This window comes from Varanus komodoensis, unplaced genomic scaffold, assembly GCF_004798865.1.
Source record: "Varanus komodoensis strain SLA01 unplaced genomic scaffold, ASM479886v1 scaffold1, whole genome shotgun sequence".
NCBI lineage: Eukaryota > Metazoa > Chordata > Lepidosauria > Squamata > Varanidae > Varanus > Varanus komodoensis.
Window position 1 is genome coordinate 52,096,995 of NW_025335268.1, and position 17,539 is coordinate 52,114,533.

General features: G+C 37.9%; 1 protein-coding gene across 6 annotated transcripts in view; it reads left to right on the forward strand.

Annotated features, from left to right (window-relative positions):
- The window catches only part of TBC1D32 (TBC1 domain family member 32), a 97,229-nt gene that overhangs the window by 52,701 nt on the left and 26,989 nt on the right, over positions 1 to 17,539 (forward strand). For all 6 annotated transcript variants that reach the window (XM_044425582.1, XM_044425599.1, XM_044425631.1 and 3 more), the window contains 9 exons: positions 864 to 1,031; positions 1,687 to 1,848; positions 7,968 to 8,145; positions 9,099 to 9,170; positions 12,512 to 12,637; positions 14,431 to 14,509; positions 14,707 to 14,810; positions 14,902 to 14,963; positions 15,843 to 15,987. In XM_044425582.1, coding sequence (XP_044281517.1) covers positions 877 to 1,031; positions 1,687 to 1,848; positions 7,968 to 8,145; positions 9,099 to 9,170; positions 12,512 to 12,637; positions 14,431 to 14,509; positions 14,707 to 14,810; positions 14,902 to 14,963; positions 15,843 to 15,987 — 1,083 coding nt within the window. In that variant the 5' untranslated portion in view covers positions 864 to 876. The remainder of the gene's footprint in view (positions 1 to 863; positions 1,032 to 1,686; positions 1,849 to 7,967; positions 8,146 to 9,098; positions 9,171 to 12,511; positions 12,638 to 14,430; positions 14,510 to 14,706; positions 14,811 to 14,901; positions 14,964 to 15,842; positions 15,988 to 17,539) is intronic.

Here is a 17,539-nt window from a genome sequence, read left to right on the forward strand (position 1 = left end):
CTTTTCCAAACTCTGGTGGATCTTAATTCAAGAGTGCCATCCAGTGCAGCTGCCGGTAACCTGCCAAACTTGGACCATTATGGGAATCGAGTGGAAAGCAGAAGGAATGTGATCCTTTCACCCTGTAAAACATTTTGATGGATGCTATTGGCAGTTGAAATATTTTCTCCTCCTTGTTAGGAAGAACTGCTGAGGCAGAGTCAGGACTTCTCAGTAGACATCCCTGGCCACTGCAGTGTGCCTTCCTATGCTGGCTCTGAAAGTAGTTTTTCAAGATCAAGTCTAAGACTCCAGTATATCCCAGTCAATGCCAGCATTGGGATTATATCCTAAGAAGGACTAAAGTTTCTAGGACCAAATGCTAACTTTGATTAACCATTAGGCTTCTTAGAGCACAACCATAGCCAAATGCTTATGCTAAGAAAGGCAGCCAGTGGTAATTTCTGCAAAATAGTTTTTAATGATATGTGTGTGGTCACTGCTTACTGAGAGAAAAGTAAAGAAATAAAAGGAAGAGTTAATCTAGGAATTCCAGAATTATTGGTAACTCTTCTTTGTTCTATGGCTAATAATTATAGCATAAAACTGTACTATGTATTTTGTACTGATACTCTTACCACTAAGGACTAACAAAGCTTGGTCATGTTTCCAAACTGTATAAACTATATGTGAGGAGTTGTGCATATAGGTGGATGCTGAAAAAAAGTAATTGCATTGGCATATTTTTAAGTATGTCATTTGGTTTCTTCTAATAATTTTGGTATGCTTTGTATTGTATCGTGTAAATGCACAGGATATTTCACAAACAGTAAACAAGATCCTGAAAGGGCAGAACACTGTTAATTTGGTGTTTCTTTCTTAAGTTTTTTCCCCAAGATGTCACATTTTTCTAGTGAAGATGAAGCTCTTTTGCAGTCTATGCTTAGACAGTTACTGCAGAGTGTCAAAGAAAAAATCACAGGAGCACCTTCAGTAGAGTGTGCAGAAGAGATTCTTCTACACTTGGAAGAAACTGATGAAAATTTTCACAAGTAAGATTTTTAATTTATTTCAGTGTTCTTGAACCAGTTAAATGAATTTAATGATGATTGCTGATTTCTGAGGGGAAACTTTTGCAGTTGTTGATGGTAGCTGACAGCAATCTTTTTACTGCTTGTTGTCAGAAAGTTGCTGGCAATTCAACAAGTAGGTGATTTCAAATTGGTGATGCTACAATCATGTGATTAGCTTTTAAAATTTGTCCACCTAACCTTCTATACTTATGCATCATAAAACAACATAAAAAACAGTTCTTTTTAACATAAAGGAAAGGAATTGGGGTTTTCTCAGGTGTATGTGTAAGACATTGGAGACCTGGCATCAGGTGCATCTTAACTTTTGCCCTGTGTTTCATAATTTGTGATGTGCAACAGTAAGATTCTGTGCACTACTGACTTCTTTAAAAAGCATGATTTTTTTTCTTTTTTGCTGGAAGATCAGATATAATCAAATCAGAAATCAAATATTTAGTTTTTGTTTAGCTCTGAAAATCTACTCCCAACCTTTTAAAACTATTGCTCTTTCCTAAAGTCTTTACAAGTCATTGAAGATTTTAGTAATAGCCTGATGAAATATATTTTCAGTAATATTTAAAGCTGCTTGAAATATTAGGGTATAAAATAAGCTACATTTTAATTGTTGTTACAGTTATGAATTTGTGAAATACCTTAGACAATATATAAATAACACCCTGGGCTCTGTAATAGAAGAAGAAACTGATCGATGCACTTCAGCACAAAATCAAGGTGAAGGATCTGGCTATGATACACTTGTTCAGCATGTTACGAAGAAGACCCGAGAATCAAAGGAGTGAGTACATGGACAATACTTATTAAAGCTCATTTTCTGAAGAGAAGATTTGCTGAACTGTTCTTTCTTCAGTTCTGAATCTTATTCACTGATTTTAAAAGATAATATTGTAGTGGAAAACTGAGCAGAATTCCCCACTTCCATGGCTAACTGGGCTGAACTCCCACAGCCCTGAACCAGAGGCTGGATTCAGCACATGATAAACCCAAGCATTGTGGAAAATACAGCTTTATTAAAAGGATAAAATATAGGGGTGTATTTAAAAATACAGCTTAATGGATAAAATGGGTGGGGAGAAGGGAAAAAGGAATTTGGAGAGCAGCAACAGCAAGTTTATAGTCAACTATGTACCTCTTGTTGACCCACCCAGATATAAAATAAAAGCTCAGCCTAGCCTCAGCTATGTTGTTGTTGTTGTTGTTGTTGTTACACGCGAAGTCTCATCCAACCCATTGCGACAGCTATGTACTCTATACTGGTTTTAGGCACAGGCAGCAAAGGGTAGCACAGCATTCTTCTGCATGTAGTAATGGTGGCAAAAGCAGAACCTCTCCTTGAAGAGGAACCCCAAGCTTTTCTAGGGCGCGGGGTTTATTCCCTTCCAGCTGGGGTAAGCTGACCCATGAGGTGATGGTTGGTTATTGACTCCAGGTGTAATCCATTTGCTTGTAATTGCAGCTCTTTCCCATGTTCTTGGGGTGTAATTTGCGATATCCTTTCCATAACAAGAGCTAAGCCTTGCCTCCTGCAACCTTGGGTGCCAGCTCCCTGCTAGACTGGCACCTGGTTTTTCCAACTTTTTATCCCATATGTTCCTTAAAACTTCCCTGCCTCTCAGAGCTACTAGCCAGTTCATGTTACAATTCTTAACTTACTTACTGATAGTCTCTTTCTGAAATCTTGTTACTTTCATGAACGTTATTCTTTTGAAGAATCTATTTCACCTTTTTGGAATAATTCCTTGTTTAACATTTCAATGTTGTTTTCAAATATTTAAAGAAAACTGCTTTTAGTGCAGAACATAAAATTAATGTGGATTCTCAAACTCTAGTAAGTTGAGCATTTTGTATTCATATATATTGTAGCCTAAGTGTTCTTTCAGAATAACATGCTTTTGTTTTGTTCAAATGTGTACTTGATATTATTGGGAAAAAGACAGTGTCCCTGTTCATTAAACTATGTCCCTATCTGGACAGAGAGAACTTAGCAATGGTAATTCATGCTCTGCTAACCTTGGATTTGGACTAAGGTAATGCACTTTTCTTGGGGCTGCCATTAAAAATAGTCCAGAAACTTAAAACTGGTACACAATATGGCAGCTTTTCTGCTGACAGGGATGGGCAGACATATAAGCCCTGTTGAATTCCAGGCCCGCTTTAAGGTGCTCACAGTAAGACATAAAGCCCTAAACATCTTAGGGCCTGGATATCTCAAGGAATGTCTCCTCCCAGGTAGACCTACCCAGACATAGGTCATCTACAGAAGTTCTCCAGGAGCCATCTTTAAAAGAAGGAAGCACTAGATCAAAACCATTTCATTTTTCTGGTATTTTAATTTTTAAATACGATTACTTGATTTTACATTGGATTTTATTCATATTGTCATGGTATACTGTGGATTAGCTGTTATTTTTGTGTTATGCATTATTTATCATTTATGATGTTTGCATTTTGATGGTGTTCTTGATGTCTTATTGGCATCAAAGTTATTTATATTATTTTTATATGGTTTTTATCCTTGTTGCACACCATTCTTAGAGCTCTTTTGTGTAATGATCACTATATAAAAGCTTTAAATAAATAAATAAAAGTTCTGCAGTGAAACTCAACTCTGTTTTATTTTAAAGCAAGCACTACTTCAGTGGGGTTTTCTATAAAGCAGTAGTTCCCAACCTTTTCTATGCCCCACACCCCTAGAAAAATGATTTATGTTTGCACTCCCTATGAAAGTAATACCACATTTGAAGATGAGGAAGTCAAATTTCTACTTTTTGAACCAATAAACTGAAGCTCAATCCAGACAAGACGGAGGTCCTGTTGGTTGGCGGATCGGGCTTCGGGGAGGGTGAATTGGACCTAGTCCTGAATGGGGTTGCACTCCCTCTTAGGGACAAGGTCCGCAGCTTGGGAGTGCTCCTCGACCCAGAGCTTTCACTGGAAGCTCAGGTGACAGTGGTGGCGAGGAGCGCTTTCTTTCAGCTTCGGCTGATCCATCAGCTGCGCCCCTACCTGGAGAACGACTGCCTGGCGACAGTGACACGCGTTGGTGACTTCCCGACCTGACTTCTGTAATGTGCTCTACGTGGGGCTACGCTTGAAGACGGTCCGGATACTTCAATTGGTTCAAAATAGAGCTGCCAGGCTGCTGACGGGGACTGGGCGTTATGTTCACATGACTCCAGTTCTCTGTCAGCTTCACTGGCTTCCCATTGAAGTCTGGGCCCAATTCAAGGTGTTGGTTATGACCTATAAAGCCCTTAACGGCTTGGGTCCTGGTTACCTGAAGGAGCACTTGCGTCCATATATGCCCGCCCACCCCTTGAGATCTGCGGGAGAGGCCCTTCTCCAGGAACCCTCCGTGAAGGAAATTAGGAGGGTGAGTACTTGGAGGAGGGCTTTCTCTGCGGTGGTGCCCAGTCTATGGAATGTGCTCCCCAGAGAGGTCTGCCTGGCACCGTCGTTATTTGTTTTTCGTGCCAGGTGAAGACCTTTTTATTCAAATGTTATTTTAATTGTTAATATTATTTATTCATTTTATTCTTTGGCCAGGGTGACTTAATTTATATTGTTAATTTATAATGTTAATTTATATTCTATTTTGATGTTTATTTATGGTTGTGAGCCGCCCCGAGGCTTCGGCGAATGGGGCGGCATAGAAGTCTCCTAAACAAATAAATAAAAATAAATTGTTTCACATACAAATTGTGGATGAACAAATTGAACTCAAAAAATAAACTTTTAACTCAGTGAATAAAATTCAAATATAAATTGATCCATTAGAAAAAATTAAACCGTAAAATCAGTCCCAGTTATGAACATAAAATTCAGTTTTTACTTCTTATTCACAATTTTGTCAAAACATGGAACTTCCTTGCTGATTTTGATCTGTAAATCTGCCTGTGGATTCAGGCAATCCTTAGATTTTTTCTTGATTGACAAAAGATGACTGAATCCAAATGCAAACAACATAATTTTATTATTGGGATAAGCTTTGATGAAAAAGCATTGCAATTTGCCAATTTTGGTGAATTGCGCCACTGCCTTCCTCTTTGACGCACCCCCTGAAATGCCAGTGGCTACCCCAGGTTGGGAACATCTGCTGTAAAGTAAGAATGTGTAGGATTGCAGCCAAAACTTTGCAGCATGGACAGGATAGAAGATGCAGAGAAAGAATTACATTTTGTTTGAAAAAGAATTCAGGTGAATTAGAACAGCGAGGGAGCTGTATCCCATTTATGCGCAAAATATCAGTCATATTTCAGAAATGCTTCCCTGAAAAAAGCTATGTATTAAATCGGTGTAATGATTTGCAAGGCTTCCTAAAAATGGCTTTCTAGTATGGTTCTTCTGCTTCATGCATTAATTTTAATTTCTGCATCTCTGTTTTATAAAAATCGTAAGCCATTTCATTGTAGAATACTTTGTTTTAACAAATTAGGTATGCACAAATGTATTTGAAAGATATTATTTATGCAATATTTATATATCTTTTCTTAAGAAGGGACTTGAAGGGATTGCAGTCTGTTTTCTGACCCAGAGTCCTACAGGTGTTGCCACCAAGAGAAAGAGTTCTGCTAAAAGAGATTTTCTTCCTTCAGTGTAGTTTTCATGACATCACCAAGGAGATAAGGGGGGAAAGTCCGTCCTTGACATCGCTTTAATTGGAATTAATACACACTGGTATATTTGTCCATATAGACAAGAGTCTTTTTATTAGGGTTTATGTTCTGTGCTTGTTTGAAATATCTAGCAATAATAGCAAAATCAGAGCTCCATTATAAGAGGTTATCAGCTGATAATGTAAAGAAAATAAATGTGTTCAATAAATGCTAGTTAGGAAATGTTACTGTGAGCGCAGATAACTATAGGTTTGTACCAAACGCAGTGTTATTGGAAAAGGTGGATCACTGTTAATAAAATCAAATAGATAACCTTCAGGCAGTTGGAACATGTAAGATGGTGCAGATCTACCAAGGGCAAAAGGGACCCCTTGTAGGAATTTCAGTGAACCTCTAATGATGAGATCAATCTAAGGAACGTTTTAATAGTAATTTCAGTGATATGTGGAGAGCCTTGTTCTGCAAGAGGAAATTAGAAATGTCATTGTGAAAAACTTTGTTACTTAATCAGTGCTTAATTGCTTTTATAAATTAATGTGTGGGCTGCTGTATTTTTAATAAGCCATTTATTTACATTTAGGAACTGCATGTCAGTTTTGAGCTAATCACACAAGGTTCTTTTTTCATGGGGGAAGCAATTTATTAGAAAGCAAAGATAAATCCAACCTTCTTGCCTTTTAACATTTGTGCCTGTGGGGTGTCTTTGTTTACAAAATGCCCCTAAACATTGATTAGGATTGTGAAACTTCCTGGGTTTTTTTTAGCAGCTTTTAAGGGCCTGCCCTATCTAGCTTAAAAATTTTCATTGTGCACATTGACTAAAAAGATGAAATAGATAAATGAGTATACATGTATACCTTTCTTACCAGTACATTCTGGAAACTGATCTTAAAAGGCATTTCAGATGTTCTAGTCATGGAGTGAAGGCTTAAAATATGTAGAATATTATGTCTGCAGCCTTTTATTTTTTTTAAACCATGGGTCCTCAAACTATGGCCCACGGGACAGATCCTGCCCGACATGCCCATTTATCCGCCTGCGCCACTGCCCGTGTACGCGCACGCCGCTGACGTGCAGTGCGGGCGGGAGGTGGTGGCTTGATCACTCGGAGATGATTTTGGACTCATTGGGAGATCTCCCAAGCGAGCAACCCGCCGCCGTCGCCCGCCTTCCCTGCGCACGCACGCTGGCATGGGTGGGGAGGTGGTGGCTTCCTTGCTTGGAGATCTCCAAGCAAGCGAGCTGCTGCGGCACATGCCCAACACTGTGGTGGTGTGTGCTCCCGACGATGCCTCACCGGTCTGCGCGCCCAGCCCCCCCCCCCCGCCCGACCCATGCTGGGTCGCCACCGCCTTTCAACTGGCCCCCTGTTGAAAGAGTTTGAGGGCCCCTGTTTTAAACCCATGGAATTTGCTTCAGCAGAAATGACCAGAATGACTATTTCTATTTGCATTATTCCTTAGTACTGATACTACTTTTGTTGCTTTTAGTCTGTAACAACTGTATTTATCCTGATTTGTATCTCAATGTACTGCAATTTGCTAGAGCAATCCCTTCTTCTCTTGTTACAATGCCCCATCTAGGGATCCTTGGGCACATAGTTTATTGGGGAGAGGGTATGCTGTTACCTCATGAAATGGGATCAAGAGTTCTGTTTTTTCATGTTCAGTTGAACAACTGGCATCCATGGATTTAACATCCTTGCAATTGTTTCAGAAGTCTGTATGTATGGAGAAAAGAGCAGTACTAGAACTTGAAGGGATTAACTAAACAAACCAGACTGCTCAAATATAAGGAAAGCACAGACATCTGTATAAGTACAAAACCTAAAAAGGCTCCTTATGTCATTTCTGAATACCTTGTTTGAAATATTTAAATTTTCTGTTTCTATTCTAAGAAAGGTTAGAATCCAAAAAAGGAGGGAGGTTAAAGAAATGCATGCAATTTATACTGTAGACATAATCTACCCCTTTCCCAGCTTCACTTCAGAAATAATTTCTGTTGACAGCACAGGGTGAAATAGGCTGTCATCTTATACATGCTTACCTGAGAGTTAGTTGCACTGGACTCTCACTGGCTTATTTCACAGTTAACATCTGTGGGTTTGCACTGTTCTTTCTTAGTAACAGCACATTCCTAGGCAGAGCTAAGTCCAAATGACTTCAGTGGGATTTGCTTCCAAGTTAGTCTGCCGGTAAGTGTAGGATGTCAGCCTCTGCATAATGCAATCTATCAATTTAAATGTATCTGTTTTGTTTTGTTTTTCTCCTCCTATCTGAAGGTATAGAGAAATGATGCATTCTCTGAAGAATGTCATAATGGTTGTGGTGGAATCTTTGATTAACAAGTTTGAAGAAGATCAGATGCGCTATAAGGAGATGCAAAGAAAAGTGAGAACTGAACAGCATAGCAGTTACTATGCAGATAATTGTTCTGATAGTGATTCTTCCTTTAATCAGGTATGAAATTAAACTGGGATATATGTTGCTGTAGGAGAAATTGTTCACACCCATGCAGCAATCTTTAAGCTATGAGTTCTAAATACTCTCATACAGGAGTTAATGTAGAGCCCAAGACAAAGATCCAAATAAAAAACAAATTCCTTTGATTTCATTTTGGTTTTCCCAAAACCAAACCCACTGTTCAGTACTGATGAAACTAGTGAAAAATTGTTTTGTCAGACATGAGGCTGTATTTTCCTTAAACTGCTATTTAAAAATCACTGTGTTCCATTTAGATCAAGGACTGATGAAACTAGTGAAAAATTGTTTTGTCAGACATGAGGCTGTATTTTCCTTAAACTGCTATTTAAAAATCACTGTGTTCCATTTAGATCAAGGACTAAAGACCTGTTGGCGTTTATGGCTCTGGATTGTCTGAAGTGAAAGCTAGAATATGTACAGTTTTACCTGAGGGCACAGTCATGTACAAAAACATTCCCATCCATTTGTCAGTTAGGCTGTTGACATACTCTACTATTGAGTTTCTTTAGGCTGTTTCTCTCTATTATTTGTTTCATCTGAGGATTATAACACCCCATGCAAATCTTGGGATTCTCCTGAATCTGCTAATATTTTCCATATTTAATATGTGGATTAGTCTTTTGGCTATATTCACATGTGTATATGAAAACAAATTGGTATTAGAGAAATGAAAATTATTCCAAACTTTTACTTACCTTTCTGTTTTACCAAGTATTATGACAGACCACTTTATCCAGTTTTTTAAATAATTAAGTAGAGGTATTTTTTCTTTTTAGATTTGATAATTAAAACACACATTCTTTTAATATTTCAGTAAGATAATATGAATCCCATAAGTAAATTTCATATCTTTAATGGCTAATTACCATAGCTATTAAATTTTCATTCTAATAGGATTTACTTAATGAGCATTTTACAATGTGTTGCAGAGTTACACATTCATGAATCAAGAACAGTTACAGCTACTTGTAGAAAGGCTTGATCCTGCACAGCCTAAGGAGGTGAGTCTGAAAAACAAGCATTTTTGGATAAAATCATTCTCCTTCCCTCTCCTAATTTTTGTTTTGACACACTTTAAGCTCAAGTTGTATGGGTTAACTGTCTTTCACTCTGGTGGGGCTATTCTTATAGTTCTCTTGTTCTCATCCTGGTTTCAAAGAAGTTAAAGTACTAGTTTCCCAGCTTACCAATGTTGAAATCAAACATGCAAGAGTAAAGGAGCATAAAGGCTCACAACTTGTTCTGTTGATGATAAAACATGCTTTTTTTATTATTATGTCGAAAGCCAGACCTTGAAATTTGGTCTGTATTTGTTTAGATTCTATAAAATATGCTCAACCTCCTTGATAGTCAACAGGTTCAGATACCACCCAGAATTTTTTGTTTTGAATGTTGTAATGTGCTGCCATACTTAGTAACTAGATTTGAATTTAACTAAGTCTTCTTTATAGTCCCCAGAACCAACCTATTATACTGTTTTCTTTTGTTTAAAAAAAAAAAACTTTCCCAGGTCAGGTTTCTGAGGCCACAAGCATTTTGTATCTTGAATCCTATGTGTCCTGAAGTTCAGGGTAGCTGTTATTTCATTTTTGCTTGGACATCCAGTGATATTTCCAAGCATAAAAATCCTGGATGTGCACACTTTTATCGTGTGTAATCTATAGAGTCTTATAATGGTGGTGGGTTGAGATCTTATGCCTCTTTCTTTGCCATAGAAAAAAAATCAAGGAAAACAAAAGTTGAAATTGCAGTACAATTACTTCTTTATTTTTAGTACTGAGAGTACTTTGTTTGAAAGCACTTCTAGAGGACTGATTGGTTACTAATGTTACTTCATACTCTCTCCTAGCAAGAGTGTTCACTCCACTCTCGTCCCTGTCCCACATTTCCAGGACCAGAGTTTTCCTCTTGCACCATTTGGTTTTCTTATTTGCCCAGAGAGATCTGTTTGCCTTGTCTACGTATCCCTTCGTAATGCAATTTTTGTATTCAGAACCAGGGCATACATATTACAGGAATGTGGTTCGACCTGTGATGCTGTGTAATTTGCTTGCAACTTCTGTGCAAGACCCAAGGTCTTAAGTCAGGCATAACTGTTTTAAAATCTTACTGAAGATTCTAAGAAGCAGCTACATCTCCAAGGCTGTCCAAGTTCTATTTTGAAACAAATTGTGAAAAATTAGAACAATTCTGGAGGTCCTTAATAATAGCTCTGTCCCCAATTTCTTAAGCTGTATTTAATCTCCTAACTTTCCAATTTATCAGTTTCCACCCTTGTGGCCTGCTGTTGTCATCAGCACACAAGCTTCCAGATTACATAGATGTCCAGTCCCCTGCCTTGCCCTTTTTACGGCGCGTACTTGTTTTCTCTTGTGCTGGGAAGCAATCTAATATTGCATTTAACTTTTGGGAGGGGAACAATGCCACAAATAGGGATGACAGAAACAGTAAGGCAACATGTATGTGAAGTGGAGATAGAAGAAGGCAAAGAGGTGAAGTGGTGTGCATAGGCAATTAGTAGTGGGCATAGACATGGGTGAAGTTGGAGGCTAGTATCTTGGAAGGTGAGACCTAAGGTAGCATGGAGTCAGAAAGAAGAACGGTGGGATTAGGAGTGTGCAAGAGAGAGAGTCATTTCCTGATCCATTTAATAGTAGGGATGGAGTGACAGATGATGCCATCCAAATAAATGAGGAGACTGAGTGGGTAAGGGCAGTGGTGAATACCCTTATAGCAAGGTGTGATTCTGTTTTGCCTAAAGAATGTGGTAGTAGACCTTTATTGGACCTTATAAGTGGACCTTTATTTAAAGCAAAAAAACAAAAACTTCTCCCAATCCCCTGTGTTAGATAATTTCAAGCCAGTCTCCAACATTCCATACTTGTGCAAAGATGCTAAAGCATCTGATGACCTCTGAACTCCAAGGATTTCTGGCTATGATGGAGTATTTTGGTCCATTTCAGTCTGGCTTCTGGCCTGATAATGGGATAGAGATCGCTTTGGTTGCCTTGGTGAACAGTCTGCACTGGCAAATGGGCAGGGGGAATGTGTTGCTGTTAATTCTGCTGGCTCTGTCATCAGCTTTTGATCATATTAACCATGGTATCCTTCTGCCTGAGATAGGATTAAATGGAACTGTTATATTGTAACTCTGATCCTTCTTGGAGCCTTAATCTCAGAAGATGGTACTAGGGGGGGATTCCTTATCCCCCATGTTATTTAATATGTATATGAGTTTGCAAGAAGACATTCCTGGTGTTTTGGGGTTTAGTGCCACCAGGATGCTGATGGCATCTAATTCTCTCTCTCATTTCCATTCAAATCTAGGGAAGCTATTTTGGTTCTAAATTAGTGCCTGACATTGTTAATGGACTAGATGAGGACAAACACTGAAGCTCAATCTAGATAAGACAGAAGGACTCTTGATCAGTTGAAAATCAAATAAGGAAAAGGGGATTCAATGAGTCCTGAATGGAGTTACATTCCCCAGAAGACTAATAATCAAGGTTTTGATGTACATTGGACTCAGTCCTGAGCCTGGAAACCCAAGTCTCAGCAGTGATCATAAGTGTGTTCACACAGCTAAGGCTAGTGTGCCAACTCTTCCTGTTTCTCGAAAAGCATGATCTGACTACTGGCACACCTGCTTTAGTTAAGTCCTGTTTGTATTGCTGTAACACATGGGGCTGCCTTTAACAGCTGTTGGAAATTTCAGCTGGTCCAGAATGTTGACCAGCGTGCTGACCAGGGATAGTTCCAGGGAGCACCTTAATTTTTTTGTTGCAGGAGTTTTACTGATGCTGATCTCTTTCTTGGCAGAATCTAGAGCGCTGATTTTCACTCACAATATCCTGTGTGGCTTTGGACCAGACTACTTGTAAGACCACCTTTTCCCATATGAGTTTGCCCAGTCCTTAAGATCTTTTGGAGAGGCCCCCCTTTTGTGCCATGAGAGGCACATTTGGTGGCAGTGCATGAGAATGCCATTTCAGTGGTTGCTTCCAGTCTGTTGAGCTTCCTCCCAAGGGAAGCTAGGTCCGCACTCTCCTTACTGACCTTTCTATGGCAGAAAGGATCATTTTATTCAAGAAGACCTTTGGCCTTTTAGTGAGTCTTTGGATTGGGTTCTGTCTCTATTGTATGTTACGCTTTTATTGTAATGTGTTTTAACATTTTAATCTATTTTAAATTGTTTTGTGAGCTACCTTGAGTGCCACTTTTTGTGAGAAAAGTGATGTCTAAATCAATCAATACTTCTCAACTATAGCTTTTGCTGTAGGCTTCTAACATACTTTATAATGATAATAGACTTTTTTCACCCTTATCTCATCCTTAATTGCAGGTGCGCCAGGAAGCCATGCAGACACTGTGTTCTGCCCCTCCATCTGATATCTTAAACTGTGAGAGCTGGACCAATTTACATAAACATCTTGCAACAGCACTCTCAGATCCCGATTCCAATTTCAGTGTAAGCATTCATAAAATTATGTAATTGAAATTTTATTTTTTTTCTAGAGGAACACATTCTTATGGACACTTACAGGTCTGCAGGCTGTGACATACAACATGAAATGAAGATAAGCAGATTGGTTTGTTCATGAAACCCATGATTTTTGACAGGGATATATATATTCATGACTGCATATGTTCCTGTCAAAAACCTGAATAGCCCTCTCAAGAAATCCCTTTTAAATGGAACTGGAGTTTTAACAGCTAGCTATCAAAGTACAAGGGCTGGCTTGTATCTTTCTACTTTCTCAAGTATTTGGAGTCTTTGGAAAGGGTGGAAACCTGCAAGGAACCTGATAAGGCAGGTTCAAAAAGAACCCTAAGAGGATCTTGCCATGAACAGGTTGATTAACTGGCCACCCCTTCCCATGAACAAAGATCACTTGTGGCTTTGGATGCTCTTCATTGTTCATCTTTTAAATGCTGTCAAGAGGAGGCAATCTGAAAAATAGAACTTTTACATTTGCTCAGGGTCAGAGCCTACATGGGGTGCCTGATGCATTTTGACAACAGACTAGACATTGTCCAGGTGAAGTTTGCTATCTCACAGTCATGGAAGTGCACATCTGTGCACTTGTGTAAATGGAGCTAAAGGAAAAATATTAAAATGTACGGAAATTTTTCATAAATTTATTGTGCTAAAAATGGGGGATGGTGAGGCTGTGATAACCCCTTCCTTGTACTGTTTTGATACTTTGAAGGGCCTGTCACCAGCTCTCAACTTGGAAATCATGAAACGTGATTTTGAGGGGGGTAGATTGGGGATTAAAAAGTTGCTTCATGTGCGAAGAACCTGTTAATTACTGTAGGCAGCACCAAGTCAGTTACAGCTGTTCCACATCACCACTTGGGCTGAGGCTAGGTTGGCAAGAGTGGCAAATAGTTGCCCATTCCTACTGAATGAGCCACTAGGTGATTTGTGCAACCCATGACAGGGTTGTTCTCCTGTGTTTGGTTGAAATGATAAGCCATCATGGTCTATCAGCCTTTAGAACAATCCATCACTTCTTGGGGTGGCTTCTTGCAGTCACTCAAAATGGGTTCTTGTATCATGTGAGTCCAGTCTTAATGTCTTGTGTTACATTTATTGTAAGGGTGTTATCATTGAAGTAGGATGGGTATGGGACAATCCCTTTGACTTTTAAGATGGTGAGAGATTCCTTGGCAGATTGTCACTCTTCAAAGGCAATCTCTGGGATTGATGGAGAAGTTTCATTACTATATTTGGGTGTAGCCTGTTTACAGCCATCAGTATGTGTGTGTGCACACACACATATGGATTCATGTGCTTTATCTGTAAATCCATGCTATGTTGTACTGGTAGAATAATGTTCAGCCATTGTATAATAATCTGTTTAGAATAGGAATCTGGGGACTGTATTGGAATCTAGTGCAGCCTACTTTAAGCTGGTGCTGTTTATATATTTTGGATTGTAACTACATAATTTTTTACCATTGGCTCTGCTAGCTGGTACTGATGGGAATTATAGTCCAAAACATCAGGAGAGTACTAGGTTGAAGAAGACTGATCTAGCATGGCAGCAGAATCTGTTCTGGTGGAGTAATGAGTTTCTGGTGGAGTAATGAGACTAGAACTGGGGGGACACAGGTTCAAATCCTCTCTCAAATATAAAATTCTTTGACTGACTTCTCAGCCTTAAATGGATAATCTTGTTATTTATAATTTGGTTAGCTTCATATAAACGAGATTACATGAATCTAATAAGCTTGCTTTAATACTTAATTTTACAGGACAAAGTTTTGAAATTTTATGCCAAAACATTTTCTTCCTCTCCACTAAATATGACAAAGGAACTCTATACAAGTTTAGGTAAGTTCATTGAGTTCATTAAGGCTGCAATTTTATATACCTTTAATGGGAGTAATTTTCATTGATTTCACTGAAGTTAACTTCAGAGTAAACATGCAGTGCACACCATACTGACAACCTTTATTTGCTTTCTGATGCAAACAACTGCTATTTTAATTTGCCTCTTAGATTAATTGGCAATTGTTTTTACTTTTCAGCAAACTACTTAGAGCTCTACTTTCTTTCTGAAAATAATTATGTTCCTACCTTATCAACGGGCATTGACATAACTAACCCAGATGTAATTCGTTTACTTAAAAAGGTACTGATCAAGTTTTCCATAGCTTTTTTTCTGATTTAAGATGTTATCTATTGTCTTTTTTAAAGTGCAACTGTCTTACTTTTATTCATAGATACGTCTGTTAAATGATTACCAAAGGGAAGTCCCATCTTTTTGGATTCGTCATCCAGAAAAGTATGTTACGGTCCTGCATTTATTCTGTTTTAATTTTCTTCTTTTGACCTCATTTAGATTGAATAAATACTAAATAATATGTTAGACATTTGTCTTTAGTGGTAGTGAATATTTACTCCAGCTCTTTTCCAATGCAGCCAGTCATGTTCCAATGTGAGGCTTAGGGAAATGCAATGGAATAAGGTTCCTTATTTTCATAAACTCAGTTAACTGGCCTCTTTTGTGCCCTTAACCTATACTAGTGATTGCCTGTTAGCTAGTGGTTTAATGATAGGGTCTGTATAGGGGGTGCTTTTCTGTCCTGTCTTGTGTTTGGTGATTTAAGCTGCAATTCTGTGAATGCTTACGTGGAATAAGTCCTGTAGAATGGGGCTTTTTTGAATAGATTTATATGGGATTGTACTGTCAGAAACACAGCCACTTTTCACTTTGATGTGGTCTTGGTTACATTTAAGGATGAACGTTATTGCATTCTTCCTAATCTAAATTCTTCTTGCAGTTTAAATTCCACAATATATTCACACTTTCCCAGTAGACATTCACAATATTGCCATTCTGCATGTTGTACATTTCTTAATCCTCTTCTGAAGGTGACTTTCATTTGGAGGTGTACAGAATAAAATAATACCTGCAGTTTGCAGACTTTAAAACGCACATTACTCATAGTAAAGTAGGAAAAGTTAAAATGCACTTTCTTTTTCTTTTTATCCTTTTTAAATGATAGAAAGTTTTGGCAGTAGTACCAATGCTGATTTTATGTAATAGCTTTTTATTTAGAACATGTTCTTAGTCTTTATTGTTTAAATTGTTGTACAACACTATGATGGCTTTTAGCAAATAAAGCAGTGTATAAATGCTATTAATAATAAACATATTTAGGTACATGGAAGAAATAATGGAGAGTACCCTATCACTTCTGTCACTAAAGCATGAATTAAGCCATGTTGTGTCTACAGAATATTTGGATCCAGTATGCTTCTTGGCTTTGGTTGATATTAAAGCTGTGTGGTTTAAAAAATGGATGGTAAGAAAACATATAATTTTTATTTATCTCTATTTGTTTTGTTCACCCTTGAGGGTTATTCTTTTGCTGATAATGCTTTGCACTAATAATCATTTTAGGCCTCCATTTTTTAAGAGTTAGAGGGTAAAATGATCTAATGGAATAAAGAGATGAGGTCTATGTTAGTAGAAAAAATGTGTGTGCTTTTATTCCAGATGTAACTCTATACATTGGGCCCTTTCTGAGCCAATATCGACCTTTCTTGGATTTGATTTTTAATTTATACACATGCCTTCAGAGAACTTCAGAGAACTCTGAAAAAGAATCTGGCAGCATAAAATTAGGATAACCGTTACAATTTCTAAAAAATGTTTAAAGTTCTAGCTATATTCTTTCATATTATTGATACTATGGGGAAAATAATTCACTGTATGTGTTTTGTCATGCTATGATAGGAGGTGCAGACATCTTTGCATTTTCCAGGCAATCAAAATCCCAGGGATTTTATGTTTGCACTAAGATCTAGTGCATCCACAGGTATAGCCATTGGAGAATATTTCTGTTGCAAAAAGATTTATTTTTCAATTCAATTCAAAAGGTTTATTGTACGAGGCAAAGGCCATGACAAATACATCAAGTGAATATGCATACACAACAAAATGAAGAATTTCAGCTGTATAAATAAATAAAAATATATTATGAACAGAAATTCATCTTTAACTACGAATTGCCAATGCAGTTTATGGCAATTTTGTCTAATTCTGTCTTTCAGATCTTTTTTTGCTCCCAAAGCAAGATAAGCAACTTTATGTGTCACATAACTATTACTGTCACTTAAAACAAAAAGAACTGTTTTTGCCAAGACTTTCCTGTATCCATATGATAGCAAGGGTTTCAGGAATCTCTCTCTGGGAGCAATATATAGAGGACAGATTAAAATGTAATGAATGATGCCTTCAACTTGATATAAACCACAAACACATAATCTGCCTTCAAGAGGCACCTTGTTATATCACTCATCCAAAACTGTAGTTGGCATAACTTGAAATGCAATCTAATGAAGGCATTTCTTAAAGAGGATGGTCTCAGTCTGGACAATACCTAGCTCTATAATGTTCTGTTTTCAAAAGAGGAAACCACTGAAAGAATTTGGATTTTTAATTAATTGTAGGTCTTTTCTAGGGTCTATCCAAAATAACCAGTCCCTAAATTGTCGCTTACCCAGAATAAAGATGGTATTCAGATCAGAAATATAATGACCATGTGCCAAATTATGAAGCCTTGCTTTCCAGATATGGTTTTCACTCATTTCCATCACAAAGCTAGAAAATGTTCATTAGGGAAAAGAGAAATTCATTTAAAGTACCGCAGTTGAGCACAGTCTATTCTTGTCCTGATTGATGTCTATCCTGATCCTGTCCACAAGAAAGCTGAATGGGTTGTGAGTTTGTGAAAGAAATTGTTCTATTTTCAAAACAGTTATGGTAGCACTGTCAGTCCCCCAGATTTTAGCCCCATAAAAAATGTGCAATCACTTTACTATAATAAACTTTCAGGGTAGATTCAATCATTT